Source organism: Peromyscus leucopus, chromosome 4, assembly GCF_004664715.2.
Source record: "Peromyscus leucopus breed LL Stock chromosome 4, UCI_PerLeu_2.1, whole genome shotgun sequence".
In the NCBI taxonomy this organism is placed as follows: domain Eukaryota; kingdom Metazoa; phylum Chordata; class Mammalia; order Rodentia; family Cricetidae; genus Peromyscus; species Peromyscus leucopus.
This window is the reverse complement of record NC_051066.1, coordinates 150,264,416-150,282,366: the sequence shown is the minus strand read 5'-3', so window position 1 is coordinate 150,282,366 and position 17,951 is coordinate 150,264,416. Positions and strand designations below refer to the sequence as shown.

The 17,951-nt window shown below is 50.7% G+C and overlaps 1 protein-coding gene and 1 long non-coding RNA gene across 2 annotated transcripts; one reads left to right on the top strand and one right to left on the bottom strand.

The window, feature by feature from the left end:
* Positions 1-5,624: 5,624 nt before the first annotated feature.
* On the bottom strand, positions 5,625-9,281 carry LOC114692652 (EKC/KEOPS complex subunit Tp53rk). The gene is made up of 2 exons (XM_028868546.2): positions 8,846-9,281; positions 5,625-6,662 (listed from the first exon to the last, which is right to left on the bottom strand). The coding sequence occupies exons 1-2, from the start codon at positions 9,105-9,107 to the stop codon at positions 6,184-6,186; spliced, it is 741 nt and encodes a 246-aa protein (XP_028724379.1). The 5' UTR covers positions 9,108-9,281; the 3' UTR covers positions 5,625-6,183.
* A 4,797-nt stretch (positions 9,282-14,078) lies between these two features.
* On the top strand, positions 14,079-17,321 carry LOC119087805. The gene is made up of 3 exons (XR_005091280.1): positions 14,079-14,631; positions 16,473-16,625; positions 16,884-17,321. It is a non-coding gene; the product is annotated as an uncharacterized LOC119087805 (long non-coding RNA).
* Positions 17,322-17,951: the final 630 nt, after the last annotated feature.

Below are 17,951 nucleotides of genomic sequence, written 5' to 3'. Positions count from 1 at the left end.
GTAACCCAGATTAGCCTTGAACTCGGTATGTAGCTGAGGATGACTTTGGACTCCTGATCCTCCTGCCTCCATTTCCCAAGTGTGTCCCACTACTTCCAGTTGTAGAGGTTTAATATCATAAAGTTTTCCAGAAATACAACTCTCGTAAGTCAAGGGAACATGCATTTTGTCTGGCATATCACCAAATAGTGCTTACTACCTGTTGTGTCTGAAAGCACAATAATCACGATCATATGCTCCAAGTGGTGACATTTCCATCAGAAGGCTGAGCAGTCTGTAAGGTGGAGCCTTGCTAAAGGAAGTGGGGTGTGACAGCCGTCCTGGAACACACGCTGTAGACCAGGCTGGCCTCGAACTCACAGAGATCTGGCTGCCTCTGCCTCCCCAGTGCTGGGATTAAAGGCGTGTGTGCCCACTGGCTGGGGCCTTGGGGTTTTATAGACTGGCTGTCCCATGGGGACTATGGTGGATATGATGCTCATGCCGCCAAGCCTGTTCCGGCATGATGGACCATAGCCCTTCTCAGGCTGTGGGCTGAACAAACCCTTCCTCCCTTCCGCTGCTTCTCCTCAGAGACTATTGAGAAAGGTACCCACCCTCACCGGAAACCCTGGGCATGGACCCTCCTGCTAGTGACTGGTTCAGGACTGGTGGGGCTGTAGCTGCAGCGGGTAGGGCTGGAGGATGCCGCCTGCGGGTGGCAGCTTGAGCCTGTGGTCTAGTGTAACCGCGCCTGTTTATTGAAATAAAACTAGTAAATTACATACTGCTTTCTCTTGGCTCATCTTTTTAAGGCCATTATGATTTATTAAAACTACGAGTGTAGGAAGATACTATTATCTACAAATTTCTATTCAAAATAGTTCCTGGAGCCTTTTGGTTCTGAAATGAGGTGTGTACTATTTACTGAGATTGTAAGCATGTCATTGGCCCCTTCCCGCCATTCTATTCTGTTCTCGGTTCAGTGTCACCAACAGGAGGCCTCTCCTATCCTGTCTGAAGCCCCTCCCTCATCACCTGCTTCCACATTACCCTGACGACTTTCTTACTTGCAATTTGAAAAGATGGTGTCTAGTTCCTGTAAATTATCTATTGCTGTAAGACAAATGGTCTAAATAACTAATGGTTTAAAATTATGCATCAAGGCTGGGGTGGTGGTGCACATCTGTGATGCCAGCTACTCAGAGACCAGGCAGAAGGAAAGTGAGTTCAAGGCTAGCTTGGGCAACTTGGTCAAATTAATAGTAATAGCTGGGCAGTGGTGGCGCATACCTTTAATCCCAGCACTCAGGAGGCAGAGGCAGAGGCAGAGGCAGAGGCAGAGGCAGAGGCAGAGGCAGAGGCAGAGGCAGAGGCAGAGGCAGATGGATATCTGTGAGTTTGAGGCCAGGAACTACAGAGTGAGTTCCAGGACAGCCAAGACTATACAGAGAAATCCTGTCTTGAAAAACAAAACAAAAAAATTAATAGTAATAACAACTGGGTATCTGGTGCACACCTTTAATCCCAGCACTCAGGAGGCTGAGGCAGGCAAATCTCTGTGCGTTTGAGATCAGCCTGATCCACACAGTGAATTTCAGAACAGCCAAGGCCACATAGAGAGATCCTGTCTCAAAATAAATAACTAAAAAGACTAACTAAAACAAAACCTATAACTATGGCACTCTGGGAGGCTAAGGCAGGAGGACTGGGACAAGTTTGAGACCACCCTGGGATACAGGGCAAGACACTGACCCAACATAAATAAATAAATATGAACAAAAAAGTGAGGCGTTTATCACCTTATGGCTCCCGTGAAGTAGAACTCTGAGGCTGTCCTGGTGACTCGGGTCATCAGGCTTGGCAGCAGGCCTCTTTATCTGCTGAAGCCATCTCACTGGCCCTCCAGCAACAGTTTTTATTTGAACCCTTTCCTTCCTCCAGTGCCAGGTGGGACTTGACTGTGTGGAGACAACGGCCTCTTTGCTCTTGCTGGACTAGGGGAGCACTGTGGCTGTTTTCCTTGATTTAGCCCTGGACAGACCACTTTCCTCCACTCTCCTCCCCTCTCCTCCCTTCTCTCCCAGTCCAGGTCATTTGTCCCTGGCTCTTTTCTTGCTACATGCTATCTGTGATCACATGGCTGTTTGTCCATCTCTCCCTTGTTCTTTGTCCCTGATCGTCAACGTTCACTGCCAACTTGACTAGATTTGAAATCACCTATGAGACACATCCCTGAGTATGAGGACATTTCTAGGAAGGCTAACTGAGAAGACCACCCACCCAAATGTTGGTGGTACCATCCCGATTATATGCAAAGGAGAAAGCAAGCTGAACGCCACTGCATCTCTCCGCTTCCATCTATAAAAGCCTAGAGCTCGCTACTGCGCCTTCCCACCATGAACTGCATCCTCTCCACCTCTGAGCTAAATGAACCCTTCCTTACTTTAACCTGCTTGCTAGATAGTTAAAGCTGTTAACAAGAGAAGTAATTCATAGTTTTTGCCCGTCTCCTCCTGAGACGACTAAATATGTAAACCTGAGTTCCAGACAAACAAGTACATTTTGTTAATATGGGTTACAGTTTGAATAAGAAACGTCCTGCACCTGGGTCTCTGGCATTTTGGGAAGCTAGGGTGACTCTGAGGAGTATCTCAGCTTGCTTAAGAGACAGAATCCAGTACCTTTTTATTGTTTTCTTCCTCTTGGAGTTGATCAGTAGCAGAGTTGCCCCCCAGTGGAATTCTCCTTACCCTCTGCTTTCCTGAGTAATGTCTCCACATAGCAAGGCAGCCAGTCCGGAGGTCTGGGATCTGGGTGTGTCTGATTTTCCAGGAGCCTGTCTGCCCCCCCCCCCCCAGCACACACAGACTCCTTCTTCTCCTGCCAGGCTGGACAGCCTGCCTTCTTGGGTGTCTGTCTCTGCACCGTGGCTTAGCTGCCTTCCCCACTGTTTAGTTTTTTCGAGGCATTTTTTTTCTTTTTTTTAATATTTTAAGCCAGGCAGTGGTGGTGGTGCACACCTTTAATCCTAGTACTCAGAAGGCAGAGGTAGACAGATCTCTGTGAGTTCGAGGCCAGCCTAGTCTACAGAGTGAGTTTCAGGACAACAGAAAAACAATCTTGAACACCACCACCCCACAAAGATTTTCAAACTATGTGTATTTGTGTGCCTGTGTATTGGTACAGACACATGTGAGTGAAAGTGCCAGTGTTGGATCTGCTGGAGTTGGGGGACAAGGGGGTTGTGAGCTACTCAATGTGGGAGCTAGGAACTAAGGTTTTCTGCAAGAGCAGTACTTCCTCTTTATGGCCGAGACATCTAACTAGCTCCATATTTTAATGTACAAACATACACCTCCACGCCTACCAGAGTTCAGAGCAGGCTCAAAGCAGCAGCATTACTGGGGTAGAACTTGAGGATTTTCTTCAAAGTAAGAGTATGTCTATAGCACGAATCTTGATTGGTCTTAATAAAAACCCGGAACCGGATATTGGGGTAAATGCTGAAAAATCAGAGAAGAGCAGCCAGCCACTAGTTCTTACCTCTACGAAATCCTCGGCTGAAAGGGGCCCTGAGCTCATCTCCTCCCGCCTTATATTCCTCTCTCCGCCCAGCCATATCACTTCCTGTCTCCATCTCCCTAGTGCTGGGATTAAAGGCGTGAGATCCCAAGTGCTTGGATCAAAGGTGTGTGCCACCACTGCCTGGCTGTTTTTAAGACTGGATTTTGTTTGTTTTGTTTGTTTTTTGAGACAAGGTTTCTCTATAGCTTTGGAGCCTGTCCTGGAACTCACTCTGTAGACCAGGCTGGCCTCAAACTTAGAGACCTGCCTGCCTCTGCCTCTTGAGCACTGTGATTAAAGGTGTGCGCCACCAACGCCCAGCTTGGATAAACTGTGTAGTCCAGGCTAGCCTTGAACTCACAGAGATCCATCTGCCTCTGCCTCCCAAGTGCTAGAATTAAAAGTGTGTGCCACCACTGCTTGGCCTCTATGGCCAACTAGTAGCTTAGTTCTGCACTCCGATCTTCAGGAAAGCCTTAGTTGTTAGGTCACAAACAAAATATCAGAGCACATTCGTCTGCTTTCATCATCCATCTTTCCATCTGTCACTGACTCATCCCATTTGGCCACCCTACCATCCACCTCAGCTGTGCTGTAATTGTGTGTGTGTGTATATGCCGTTTGCACTAAGGACATGTTCAGTGTGGGTGTTTCACACATCACAGAAGCCAGGTGTGTCGTGATGTGGTTTTTGTTTGTTTGTCTTGGCAGGGCCTCTCCAGGGCTGCAGGCGCTGCCCCTGCACAGTGAATAGGAAGGGAGGACAGTTTCATAGGAAAATGAGCGCACGCCTTTAATCCTAGCATTGGGGAGGCAGGAGGCAGGCAGATCTCTGTGAGTTCAAGGTGAGCCTGGTCTACAGAGTTGAGTTCCAGGACAGCCAGAGCTGTTACAGAGAAACCCTGTCTCAAAAACAAAAAGAAAATGATAAGGGTGTAAGCAGTTACCTAGACAGAAGCTGGCTTCGGAAGGGCACTCTGGACTCAGATGCTATCTTCAGATGAACACTGTCCTAAGCAGTGTTGGCCTCCCCAGCCCATCTCCAAGCAGCTGCTCACCTTGTGTGAGTACCAAACCCTGACTGTCTCCACCAACGCCCCGAATGGAACAGATTATCGGCACCAGACTCTGCTCCAAAGTACCAAGACTGGAGCTGCACATCCTCTCTGCTCTAAGTTATCCTCCAGACTGTGGGCGGGGAGTTCATCTCTGCCTTCTGAGTTGCGGAGAGCTTTGCTGCCCGCCTGATTCCCTCCCCAACGCCCCACACAGAACTGGCTCCTGTCCTCTCCATGAAAGCGGTTATCCTGGCTTTTTATCCTGTCAGTCTAAAAGGGCTGAGAGCAAGAACTGTCTCCTACTTCTCAGATTCCTTAGAACTGGGTGTCATCCACCTCGCCCCCACTCTCAATAAACTGTCGTCCATGAAGATGCTCTTTTGTTGGTTTTCCCACTTCATGATACTCTGGGGGTGAAAAACCCACGAGCTACATTTTTGTAGATCTGAACTGTGTGTAATCCTGTAATTTTCCACTGAGGAAAATAAGGATACTGGTATTAGCTAAAATGTTTATAAACAGGCTGGATAGAAGACTCAGTGATTCAGAGTGTGTGCTGCTTTTCCACAGGATCAGAGTTTGTGTCTCAGCACCCATATAGGACAGCTCACACCAGATTTTTAACTCGGGCTCCAAGGGTTCGGGCACCCTCTTTGGCCTACACATATACCCAGAGACATACACACATGTAAAAAGAAATATTTAAAATATATATATATGTATTTCTTTAGGAGGCTGGAGAGATGGCTCAGCCGTTAAGAGCACTTGCTGCTCCGGCAAACAAGAGGATATGTACCCCAGCAGCCGCCACCACCCCATCCCATCCCCATCCGGCCCACTGATACAAAAATTGTTTAGTACGCCAGTGAGATGGGGACAGGATTTTGGAGCCAAGTCTGATTAGCTGGATTCAATCCCCAGAATCCATACTGTAGAACCAGAAACCTGACTCCCAAAAGTCGTTCTTTGACCTCCACATACACGTGTATACACACAAAATAAATATGCAAGACATAAAAATATAGTCATAGCTGATGTTTCATTTCTTACAGAACCAGTGGAAAGCCAGGCATGGTGGCTTATAATCTCCAATCCCAGCAAGCTGAGGTAGGAGGACTGCCATGAATTTAAGGCCAGCCTGGGCTACTCACTCAGTTCTGCCTAGAACAGGCCTTATGTACACTAAGCTCCTGAGAACAGTGAACCACAGGTGACGGTGCACAGGCCACTTAACACAACCCCACAGCCTGAGGTCCAGCCTCGTCCACAGCGTTCTCATTGTGAGACCCCCCAGCCTGTGGTCCAACCTCATACACAGCATTTGTACTGTGAGACCCACAGCCTGAGGTCCAGCCTCGTCCACATGTTCTCACTGTGAGACCCACAGCCTGAGGTCCAGCCTCGTCCACATGTTCTCCCTGTGAGACCCACAGCCTGCGGTCCAGCCTCATCCACAGTGTTCTCCCTGTGAGACCCACAGCCTGTGGTCCAGCCTCATCCACAGCGTTCTCCCTGTGAGACCCACAGCCTGTGGTCCAGCCTCGTCCACAGCGTTCTCCCTGGGAGCCAGTCATTACAGCTACCCGACCATGGACCGCTTTCTCCCTCTCAGGCGCACCTCATCTAACTTCTTCAGCACTGGACTGGACTTCTTGGAGGACGCACCGTAGCTCTTCAGAAAGGCTTCAAACACAGTCTCAGTGTGGGGGTGGGTGCTGAGGAAGGCCTTCTCTAGGACATAGAGGTCGACGCCTTTATCTTCCGGCAGTCCCGAAACAAAACTCAGCCCGAAGTCGATGAGCACAATGTGCAGCTGCTCCAGGGGCCGTTTCAGGAGCATGTTGGAGGTGGTGAGGTCCCCGTGAATGAGGTCTTCATCGTGCATTCTAGCCAGAACCTGCCCGATTCTCCTGGCCAAGCCCATGAGGCACTGGGGGTCTTTCTCAGTCTCCATAGTGGACTGAATATAATCGCGAACAGTCACCGAGTCTTCGATTTCTTCCATATACAAGCAGTTAGAAGCATAGTCCACGAAGAAGACAACCGGAGCAGCTATTCCTGTGAGGAACACACACGTGATTAGTGAGTAAGTTCTTTATGAAGGCGGGCGTCACCCGCACAGGGAGCCGGTCTTTATGATGGTGGGCGTCACCTGCACAGGGGAGCCAGTCTTTATGAAGGCGGGCGTCACCCGCACAGGGAGCCGGTCTTTATGATGGTGGGCGTCACCCACACAGGGGAACCAGTCTTTATGAAGGCAGGCGTCACCTGAATAGGTGAAGCCAGATTTTCCTTCTAAATCTACTTACTCTGGAACATGTGTAGGAATACGGTAAAAATGACATCTTAACCAGAAGCCTGCCCTGCTCACACCCTGCAGGACTATGGCCTGAGACAAGACCAGGGTACATCTACAAGTGTCAAAGCTTGCTCCTCCTTTCTCAAGCCACCTTAGGACCCGAATTCATGCTACAAAAAAACCAAATGAATTAAGAAGCCAGAAAGGGGGGGGGGGTTGGAGAGATGGCTCAGAGGTTAAGAGTACCAACTATTCTTCCAGATGTCCTGAGTTCAATTCCCAGCACCCACATGGTGGCCCACAACCATCTGTAATGAGATTTGGCACCCTCTTCTGTGTATATAATAAAAATAAACTTAAAAAAAAAAAAAAAGTCAGAAGGGAAGCCTCCTCCAGTCTGACAGCTTCTTCCTGACGAGCAGGAGGCTAAGTAGCATGTCATCTTACAGACTCATCTTTTTCCCAGAACGGCGGGTTCAAATCCCAGCTCCCTCCTCATTAGCTGTGAAACCTCAAGGTTCCATTAGCTTCCCTGTCTCAGTTTCCACTACTGTGATGTGGTAACAAAAGCTCGGATAACTCCAGGAGTCTCTCCTGAATGTCAACCTCGTTCAGGACTCTCCTAGAAACTGGAGACCTGTCAACGATGGTAGCCACCATCTGCGTCTGATAAAACTTATAAAAGAAGGTGAGACAGAAAATATGAACACTACTTTATAACTCCATTAACTCCGCTAGGTCAAGAAAATACCGGTCCGGTCATTGTGGAGTCTCCCCAGACGGCCCTGCACCTATCAGTGCCCAGTGAGAGTCTACGCCTAAAAACCAGTAAGTGTAAAAGCAAAGGGTCCACGCTTCTGAGCCACAGATAGCCCACCTAGTGGCTGTGGAACCTCGGGCACTTTCCCTTTGTGCCTCAGTTTCTCTGGAGGGCAGTTTTGTTGGTGGGGGTGTAAATAATGTTGAGAAAAAAAAGAATCATTTAATAAAATCAGACGTTTATTGACTGCTTTGTCAACATACAACATGTGACACATAGACCTTCTCTAATGATCACAACATCCCTGAGGTTCCCGCTACACACAAGGAAACTGAGGCGCGCAGATGGGAGTCGGGGGGGGGGGGGGGGGGGGGGGGGTCGGGTGCTAGACGACTTGCTGAAGGGCCAGGCGGGAAGCAGCGCTTAGAATCTGAATCCGCAGAGCCTGGTTTGTCAAGGCATCTGCTGCTTAAAACTACCAAACGGAAGGGGGAGGACGGTAAGCGGAAACGGTAGAAACGGGGAAACTGAGGCTAAAGGACAAGTTGAGAGGCAGCTGCGGAGCTGCACGCGAACCAAGCAGAATGGCGTTCCCGCGCTACGCTGTGAGTTCCTAAGCATCGCCGTTCCGTCCGGTCTCCTCGGCCTCAGAACCCCGTCCAGCCCCGTCCCGTCCGGTCTCCCCGGCCTCGGAGCCCCGTCCAGTCCCGTCCAGTCCTGTCTCCCCGGCCTCGGAGCCCTGTTCAGTCCCGTCCTGTCCCGTCTCGCCGGCCTCGGAGCCCCGTCCAGTCCCGTTCCGTCCGGTCTCCCCGGCCTCGGAGCCCTGTCCAACCCGTCCCGTCCGGTCTCCCCGGCCTCGGAGCCCTGTCCAACCCGTCCCGTCCGGTCTCCCCGGTCTCGGAGCCCCGTCCAGTCCCGTCCCGTCCGGTCTCCCGGCCTCGGAGCCCTGTCCAACCCGTCCCGTCCGGTCTCCCCGGCCTCGGAGCCCCGTCCAGTCCCGTCCCGTCCGGTCTCCCCGGCCTCGGAGCCCTGTCCAACCCGTCCCGTCCGGTTTCCCCGGCCTCGGAGCCCCGTCCAGTCCCGTCCCGTCCGGTCTCCCCGGTCTCGGAGCCCCGTCCAGTCCCGTCCCGTCCGGTCTCCCCGGCCTCGGAGCCCCGTCCAGCCCCGTCCCGTCCGTCTCACCCGCGCGGCGGCAGCGGAGCAGCGCGCGCGCCTCCTGCACCGTCCTCCGCCGGCCGAGCCGCGCCTCCAGCGCCGGGTGCCGGTAGCTCTTGGGGAAGCGGTGCTTCACCACGGCCGCGCGGCCCTGGAAGCGGCCGCGGAAGACGCGCGCCTCGGCGCCCTGCTGCACCAGCTCCAGGCCGCTCAGGAAGAGGCGGCTCCGCTCGCGCGCCGCGGCCAGCGCCTCGGCCTCCGCCTCCCGCTCCGAGGACGCCTCGGCCATGCCTGCGGCTCGTCCCGACCCCGGCAGCGCCGCTTCCGCTCGCTTCGGAAATCCTCGGGCCTCTTCCGCCACACGACACCGTCCTGCCCCCCGCTTCCGCCCTCCCGGAGCGGTTCCGCCTGGCGACCGTTCTGAGCTCGGGCTCTCGGGACGCGCGACTTGACCCTTTCCGCAGTTCTTCGTCTATCTCCGTGAACGCTCGGCAACTTTCGGTCAACAGCTTCTCACTTTCGGCTTTCTCCGGAAAGCCCGTTGGTGATGCTCAGGCTTTGAGAGCCGGCTCCAAGTTGGAGGGAGGCTCTTTTGGGAAAACTCTTTTGTGGACGCTCTGCTCCTTTCTGCTAGGGTACTTTCCTTTCCTTTCCTTCCATTTCTCCCTCCTTCCCTTCCTCCCTTCCCTTTCCTTCCTTTCTTTTTTTGAGACGGTGTCTCCCTGTGTAACCCAAGTTAGCTTCGAGCTCACGGTTTTCCCACTTTAGTCAATGGAAACATGCTCTTTAAGCCAGGTGGTAGTGTAGAGAGAAAGAGGCCAAGGAAAAACACCCTGACCCTGACTTGGGGACAGGGATTGAAATCAGGGATTGCCCTGAGCCCCCTGAGCACAACCCCCCACGCCCGTGAGCATGGAAAAGTCCACCAATCCTAAACTACACTGGAAAGCCCCCCCCCATCCTATATAAGGTCTGTACCCTGTTCAGTTTGCTGCTGCCTCACCCTAAAGGCAGCCGCCCTCGCGGATTCTTCCTTCCTAGTAACTCTCTTGAGTGAGATTGGTTGTGCAGTGTGACACTTTGGCATGAGTTGTAACAGCTTTCTCTGGAGCCGAAGCCGGAGCAGAGTGAAGCAGAACTTGAACCTTTTCACAGGGGAAACCTTCCCCTAGCAGAGCAGAGTTGTTACACTCAGGAGCACCTAAGCAGTGCCCGGACACTTCACCCGACCAGAGCAGAGCTGTAACAACTTCACTAGGGAAACCTCCCCTGCTGCGGCAGAGTTGTTACATTGGGGAAACCTTTCCCTGGAGCGGGGCTGTAAACTGCTATGCTTACAGTGACTTGGTGGCATTCCTTGGCTCCCTACTGCCGGGATACCTCACCATCTGAGATGCAATGCTTACAGGGAGGAAGGGGATAGGCGGAGCTCTCTACCCAGATGCCACTGGTGCCTGGCATCAGCGTGCCAGCAGCCAGCACCATCCCTCTGAATTCGATTTTCTCATCTTCAGAATGAGGGTGCCGGGTTCTGTTGGGGCTTATCAGAATTACAGAAGAAGCTGACAGGGCCCTCTTCACGTGGCCTCTGACCTCCCTACCCCTGCCCCATGCTCCTTGGGGTGCTGTTGAAAATACAGAAGAGGAGCCCTCTGGACCTGGGGTTGCTATGGCACCTGCATCCTGGCTCTGTGGTTTCGTTCATACTCGTGACAGAGCCCTTTTCACACATCAGAGCCTGTGTGTGGGCAGGATGTTTTCCAGCAAAGCTCACCCAGAACCGGTTCCCTCTACATCCCCCAGTGCTCACGTTTGTAGCTTCGTATGCTTCGTTATTTGTGTCCGCACAGCCATTGCTATGGTGACCAAAACCATTGGAATCTAAAAGCCAAGCTTGCTAAGTCAGACTGGATTTAACTCTTTAAATCCGAATCAAATTTTCAATGACTCGCTACTATGCTGAGGATAGAGTACCTAAACCTTAATTCAGCCCATGAGGCCCTGCAGGGAACTCCTGCATCTCTTGTAGACCCTTCCCTCACCCGCCACGCCCCCATTCTCTGCAGAGCAGGGACAGAATGTCTCAGGACTGAACTCAGTGCACCAAGAGAGCTGGGCCAAGGTGCCTAGTACTGCTGGCACAGTGATGCACAGGGCAGGGCATTTTGAATTATTTATCACTGCAGCAGCAACAAATGACACCCTTAAACACCAGGGGAAATGATGTGTGCCCCCCCTCATGGGGGCTCATTGAACTTTTATATCCAGATGCTGCTCAAATTCTCCCTCTTCACTGCCAGCTCCACCCCCCCACCCCCCGAAAGGGGTCACCTGAGAGTTTCTTGGGAAGGGGGGTCGAACTTTTCAGGGTGGAATTTCCCAGGGTTGAGATTGGTGGGATTTCATATCCAGAGATTGGGCTTTTTACTCTGTAGGGTGGGGGCAGGGTCCAGCAGTCAGCGCAGCTAGAGTGCTCTGTGGGTGGAGGCTGGCAGTTAGAGGTCCTAGGGAAGGAGCCTGGCCACTCGTGTGTGGCTCCGGGACCTTGAAATCTCTCCAGCCCCTTCCACTTCCCTTTTTTGAGATAGACTTTCTCAGTGAAGCTAGAGCTTGCCATTTTGGCTCGTGAGTGAGCTCCAAGGATTGCTTCATCTTTGCCCACCCCTGTCCCCCAGCGCTCCTCTGTGCCTGCTCTTTATGTGGTGAGGGGGCTCAGGACTCAAGTCCTCAGGCTGGAGCAACAAGGGCCTTGCCCCCACCCCCAGCCATCTCCCCACCCCCTTGAACTCTTCTGGTCAAAGGAGTCTGTGCCATTGCTTCTGCACATAAACCAGCAGCTTCGGCGATCTTTCTGTGTGTGTGCCCACCGGATTTGGCCCTATCAAGTTGTTAAATTCCTTCCAGATTTAGGCTCTGGTGCCCTCTTTCTGCTCCTCAGGTTTGACAGGCAGGAAAGATGGTCACTGAGATATCCCCAAACTCTCTGTACCATGTTGCTCCTGGCAGGCTCTCGTGTGACTCTTTTGTTACAGCTGAGATACTACTTTTTTTGGGGGGGGCGGGGGGCAAGAACACTGCCTTCTGATCTGCATCGCATCCTATCAGGAGACATGGGACAGCTTTGGTGACACTTAGGTTCAAGCCGCACTTGGTTAAGATAGTGTCTCCCAGTTCTCCCCACTGTATCGCGAGCTGTACTCTGGCTAAATCACGGTATTTGAGAGACCATATCTGGGGAAAGAACACCTTGTGACCTAAAACCCTTTCAACCAATTACTTAGCAGGGCTCCTGACTTCGGGCCTCAGTTTGCTCCTCTGAAAAGTAAGGACAACGCCCCCTCAGCTGCTAGTTTTGAGGACCGGTGCTTGGCGCACAATGAACACTCCATAGATGTCAAGAATTCCACGATGGAGACTAGCACTCCAGAAAACTAACATAGGACCAACGATCCGGCTCCTGGGAGGGCCGGAGGCGCCCAGGCCCTGTGACCACGCCCCTTCCGCGCGCAGCCCCCTGGGACTCGTAGTTCCGGGCGTGGCCGCGGGACTACTAATCCGGTTCCCACCTCACCACACCCCACCGGCTCGCCGCTGCGGAGTCAATGTAGGAAGCCACCCTGAGGAAGATGGCGACGAGCAGCAACAGGAGGATGCCAGGGTCTGAGATGAGTGTGGGCTGGATGTTAGGTCTACAGTTTGTAGGTTTGATGAGAGGTCCGCCCTCTGTGCGAGTGGATGCTGAGTTTGTGGTCTCTGCCGGGTGGCGGGGAGCGGGGGTGGTGGTGAGTGCGGGGTGGATGCGGTGTATGCTGTGGGGTGGATGCTTTGCGGATGAAGAGTTTGAGGTGTGTGCAGGGTAGAAGCGAGTCTGCATTCTGTATGGAATGAGTGCGGGATCTGCCCTCCTCCATGCGTCTGTCGTCTGGTATCAATCCTCACCATGGTCACTTTCATTCCGCAATCGCCAGTCTTGCCTCGTTCATTGATTCTGTTTAAATGAAGAGAGTCTGCACTGCCTGTGAGAGAAGCTCGAGGCAGGCAGTGCTACTTCATAGGCAGCTTGGTGGCAGCACCCTAACAACCACACCTATTCTGTGCCTGGGCGTAGCAAGCATTCTGGTAACTTCGCAAGGAGTAAAAGGCATCAGTGGTCATGGAAGAGAAGGATCAGAAGTTCAAAGTCAGGACTTGGTGAGATGGCTCAGCACGTACTGTTCTTCCAGAGGACCTGAGTTTCTAAGCAGCCACCTTGTGCTGCTCACAACAGCCTGTAAACCCAGATCCAGGGGGATTTGCTGCTTTGAATCTCTACAGCACCTGCACTCATATGCACGCATGCATAATTTAAAACAATAAAAATAAGTCTTTTTAAAAATCATGAAGGCCCTGAAATGTTCTTTTAAAAAGCGTTCAGGTTCACCCACACAGGAAGTTTGAGGTCACCTTGGGCTGGAGACCCTGTCTTGAGGAAAAAGCAAGCTGAGTGCCTGTGGATGTGCTGTGACCGGCTGCCACACATTCAACTGCCGTTGGCAGAGCTGATCCTGCCACCTTGCCTTGCTCACTCTGATGGAGTGTGCCCTCAAACTGTGAGACAAAATAAACCCTTGAGTGACTTCCGCCAGGTATTCTGTCAAAGCAATGAAAAAAATTAATACAGGTTTGTGTTTTCATTCTCTCCTCTCCTCTGGTCCCCTTTTGTTTTGTTATTCTTTCTTCCTTCCTTTCTTTCATTTTTCTTTTCTCTCTCTTTCTCTCTCTCTCTTTTTTTTTTTTTCTCGAGACAGGGTTTCTCTGTGTAACCCTGGCTGTCCTGGAACTTGCTCTGTAGCCCTGGCTGGCCTCAAACTCACAGAGATCCACCTGCCTCTACCTCCCAAGCGCTGGGATTAAAGTTGTAGACCACCACCGCCTGGCTTATTTCTAATTACTTGTTGTGGAATATTCCTTTACACTTGTGAAGATGTGTCATTGTGAATGGCTTATTAAAGGGCTGGATGGCCAATAGCTAGGCAAGAAGAGACTAGGAGGGACTTCTGGGGACAGAGAGAACTCAAAGAGGAAGAAAGACGGAGTCACCAGCCAGACGGAGAGGAAGCAGGATGGGAGTGCAGAGTAAAGGTAACTGAGCCACATAAAAGAACATGGATTAAAATATATGGGTTAATTTAGGTTATAAGAACTAGTTAGGAACAAGACTAAACTAAGGCAGAGCTTTCATAATTAATAATAAGTCTCTGTGTCATTTTTTTGTGACTTGGTAGTCCAAAGAAAAATCTGTCTACAAATACTAGTATGTATGTATGTCTCTGTGTGGGTATGGAGTGTACATATTAGTCATGTGCTTGTGGCAGCCGGAGGTGTCAGATCCTCCTGGAACTGGAGTTACAGGAAGCTGTGGGATGCCTGACAAGGGTGTGGGGAATTGAACTTAGGTCTTCTGGAAGATCAGTACATACTATTAACTAATGAACTGTTTTTTTTTCAGTCCCCTCTTCTACCCTTCCTTTATGTGTCTGTCCTGAACTAAATGAGAATTTCAGATAAATGACAAATATGTTTTGTTGATCCCAGTATGCATTATGGTTTGAATGTGAAATGTCCTTCACAGGCTCATGTGTTCTAACACTTTGTTCCCAGTTGGTGGCGCTGTTCTAAGAAGTTGCTGTACTCCTTCCTAGGACTGTGGCCTAGCTAACAGAAGTCAGTGCAGTTCCACCAAGCTCTGCTTCCCCTGGATATGAAGATCTGAGGAGCTTCTGCCGCATTGGACTGGCCCACTCCCACATGCTGCTCCCCTGCCAACGACTCAGGTGCTTCTCTGTCATGGTGGACTATATCCCCAGACTATATGCCAAAATAAGCCTTTCCTCCCTTGAGTCCCTTCAGTAATTTGGTCACAGCCACAAAAGTAACTAATACACTGTGCCCATGCAGTAGGGTATAGTTATTCCAAAAACTGTTGGCTGAGTAAAAACACAGCTGACACTGTGCACAGGACCTTCCGACCTGCAGCCACACTGCACCCATGAGTCCTGTCACTGAAACACAAATCGCTGCCATCAGAGACAACAGTGCAATCACCCGGGTCTCTGGACTCGGGAAAACTAGGCTGAGGAACGTATCTCAGCTTCCCCACGACACAGAATCCAGCACCTTTGATTATTTTCTTCTCCTTGAAGTTGGTCAGTAGTGGAGCTGCCTCTATGATGCCCTGCTTTCCTCTGAGCAATCTCTCCAGTATCTCCACTGTCTCCACTGAATACATGCCTGGCTTTCCAGGAGCTGTCTGCTCCTACCCCACCACACACACAGACCCTCCTTATTCTCTTGCCAGGCTGGACAGCCTGCCTGCCTCCCTGGGCCCTGTCCCTGAGCCAGTGCTTAGCTGCCTTCCCCACATTTTGAAACTGGATTTTTAAAATATCTTCTTTTAGATTTCTTTATTTTAGGTATTTAACTGTTTTGCCTGCATTTGAGTTGGTGCACCATGTCCTAAAGAGGTCAGAAGGGGCTGGGCAGTGGTGGTGCACAGTGGTGGAGCCTTTAATCCCAGTACTTGGGAGGCAGAGACAGGTAGATCTCTGAGTCTGAGGCCAACCTGGTCTACAGAGTGAGTTCCAGGACAGCCAAAGCTACAACAAAAAACCCTGTCTCAAGAACAAATAAAACAAAACAAAACAAACAAACAACAAAAAAGAGGTCAGAAGAGGGCATTGGAGCTCCTACAACTAGAGTTACAAATGGTATGGGGGTGCTGGGAGGACCTAACCCAGGTCCTCTACAAGAACAAGTGTTTTTAACTACTGAGCCATCTCTTCAGTCCCTGAAACAGTGCTATGCTTGTTCATTTTTGAGACAGGGTTTCTCTGTACTTTGGCTGTCCTGGAACTAGTTCTGTAGACTAGGCTGGCTTCAAACTCACAGAGCTCACAAAGATCTGCCTGCCTCTTCCTCCTGGGTGCTGGGATTAAAGATACATGCTACCACCATCCAGTTGAAACAGTGCTTTTTAAAATATATACTTAAAATATGTAACCTCAAATGCAGCTTCTCAGGGCCTTCCAGGACTCAGAGTGGGGTTTGAGGCAAAAGCTTCATTAGGATGGGCCCCAGTTAAGACCATGAAAGAGGATTTGGGGGTTTTCCCCATGGCAAGATAGATCTGTTCTCTATGTAGCCATCCATCTACCCATCCACCCATGTATGTGTCTATCTGTCCATCCATCCACCCATCTGCTTATCCATCCATTTACCCACCCAAACATTCATGGATTTATCCATCCACTCACCCACCGACCACCCATCCATGGTTTCAACCATTTACTCACCCAACTCACCTACCCAGGGCCCAAGTTTCTTAGAGAATGAGGTAAGTGTAGGGCCATTAACTGAGTGCGGAAAAGGAGGCTCAAGACTCAGGCCCAAGGTTACACTTGCAGATGAACACTTCCAGAAGCAATGCTGACCTCTTCCAGCAGCTCACTTTTTGTCATGGCTAGAATAGGAAAGGAAGCTGGTGCCCCTTAACTCCATTTTCTCCACCTCAACGCCATTTCCATCTTGTCCACCAGAGGGCGTAAGTGCCCCAGCAGGCTCCTTGTCTGATTTTACTCTTAAAAAAGACTGAAGGTTCTGGCTTTCCTTTTCTTAGACTCCAACTCAAGAGCCAGAGCCATCTAGGAACCAAAATGAAATCTGGCATCACGTCACGTGTGAGGAGAGTTTTTATACTGACCTGTTCAGTGCGCAAAACACAATCTCTCCTGGTGCCTGAGCCCACTTTGAAGACTACAGGAGACTGAGGGTTAGTGATCCCGCATGGCAGCCTTAAGGGAGGTGCGCAAGGTGTTATCCTGATACTGGTATTTATCCTAGGATACCTGTGCCTCACCTATGACTTGTTCTCCCCAAACCTCGAGGTTCCTGGAAAGGAAGAGGTCATCCTTCAACATGGCATCAATCTTAGCTGCCTCTCACAAGGGGACTTGGGAAACTTGAGGGGAGGCAAGCGTCCCTGGGAGTGTCAGCTGTCCCAGAGTGTCTTCCTTTTGCCCTTTTCTAGCGATCCAAAGACCCACCAAGACCTCCATCTGCACTGCGGGTGGCTGAGTTGAAGCCATGGGAACCGGAGGTGAGGGCGCAAACCCCCATTGTCTCTTCACCCACGCCCCGAATGGAACAGATTATCGGCACCAGACTCTGCTCCAAAGTACCAAGACTGGAGCTGCACATCCTCTCTGCTCTAAGTTATCCTCCAGACTGTGGGCGGGGAGTTCATCTCTGCCTTCTGAGTTGTGGAGAGCTTTGCTGCCCGCCTGATTCCCTCCCAACGCCCCACACAGAACTGGCTCCTGTCCTCTCCATGAAAGCGGTTATCCTGGCTTTTTATCCTGTCAGCTTAAAAGGGCTGAGAGCAAGAACTGTTTCCTGCTTCTCAGATTCCTTAGAACTGGGGTGTCATCCACCTCGCCCCCACTCTCAATAAACTGTCGTCCATGAAGATGCTCTTTTGTTGGTTTTCCTACTTCATGATACTCTGGGGAAAACACAGTATGTGGCTAAACTTTTAGGAATGCCAAATGCTGTTTCACATTTTAATTTCCCATTGGTGGCAGCGATATTGATGCTATTTAAAACATTCTATTTCAGGGGATGGAGCTGTGGCTCAATTGGTGGAGTCCTTGCCTAGCATGCAGAAAGACCTGAGCTTGATCCCCCAACAACACATAAAACTAGACACGATGGCACAGGCCTGTAATCCCAGCACTGGGGAAGTGGAAGCAGGAGGGTCAAGGTCATTCTTAACTCTATAGAAAGCTTGCGTTTAGCCTGAGATACAGGAGACTCTGTCTAAAAATGATTCTGTTTTCTTTTTCTTTCTTTCTTTTTTTTTTTTTCATCTTTTGAGACAAGATCTTTTGTAGTCCTGACTGTCATCAAGCTATGTGTCCAAGGCTGGCCTTGAACTCCCAATCCTCCTGCCTCTAACTTCCAAATGCTGGGATTATAGGCATGGACCACCATGCCCTGCTCTTATAGTCTTTCATTGTGAAGTACTTTTTTTTTTTTTTTTTTTTTTTTTTTTCGAGACAGGGTTTCTCTGTGTAGCTTTGCACCTTTCCTGGATCTC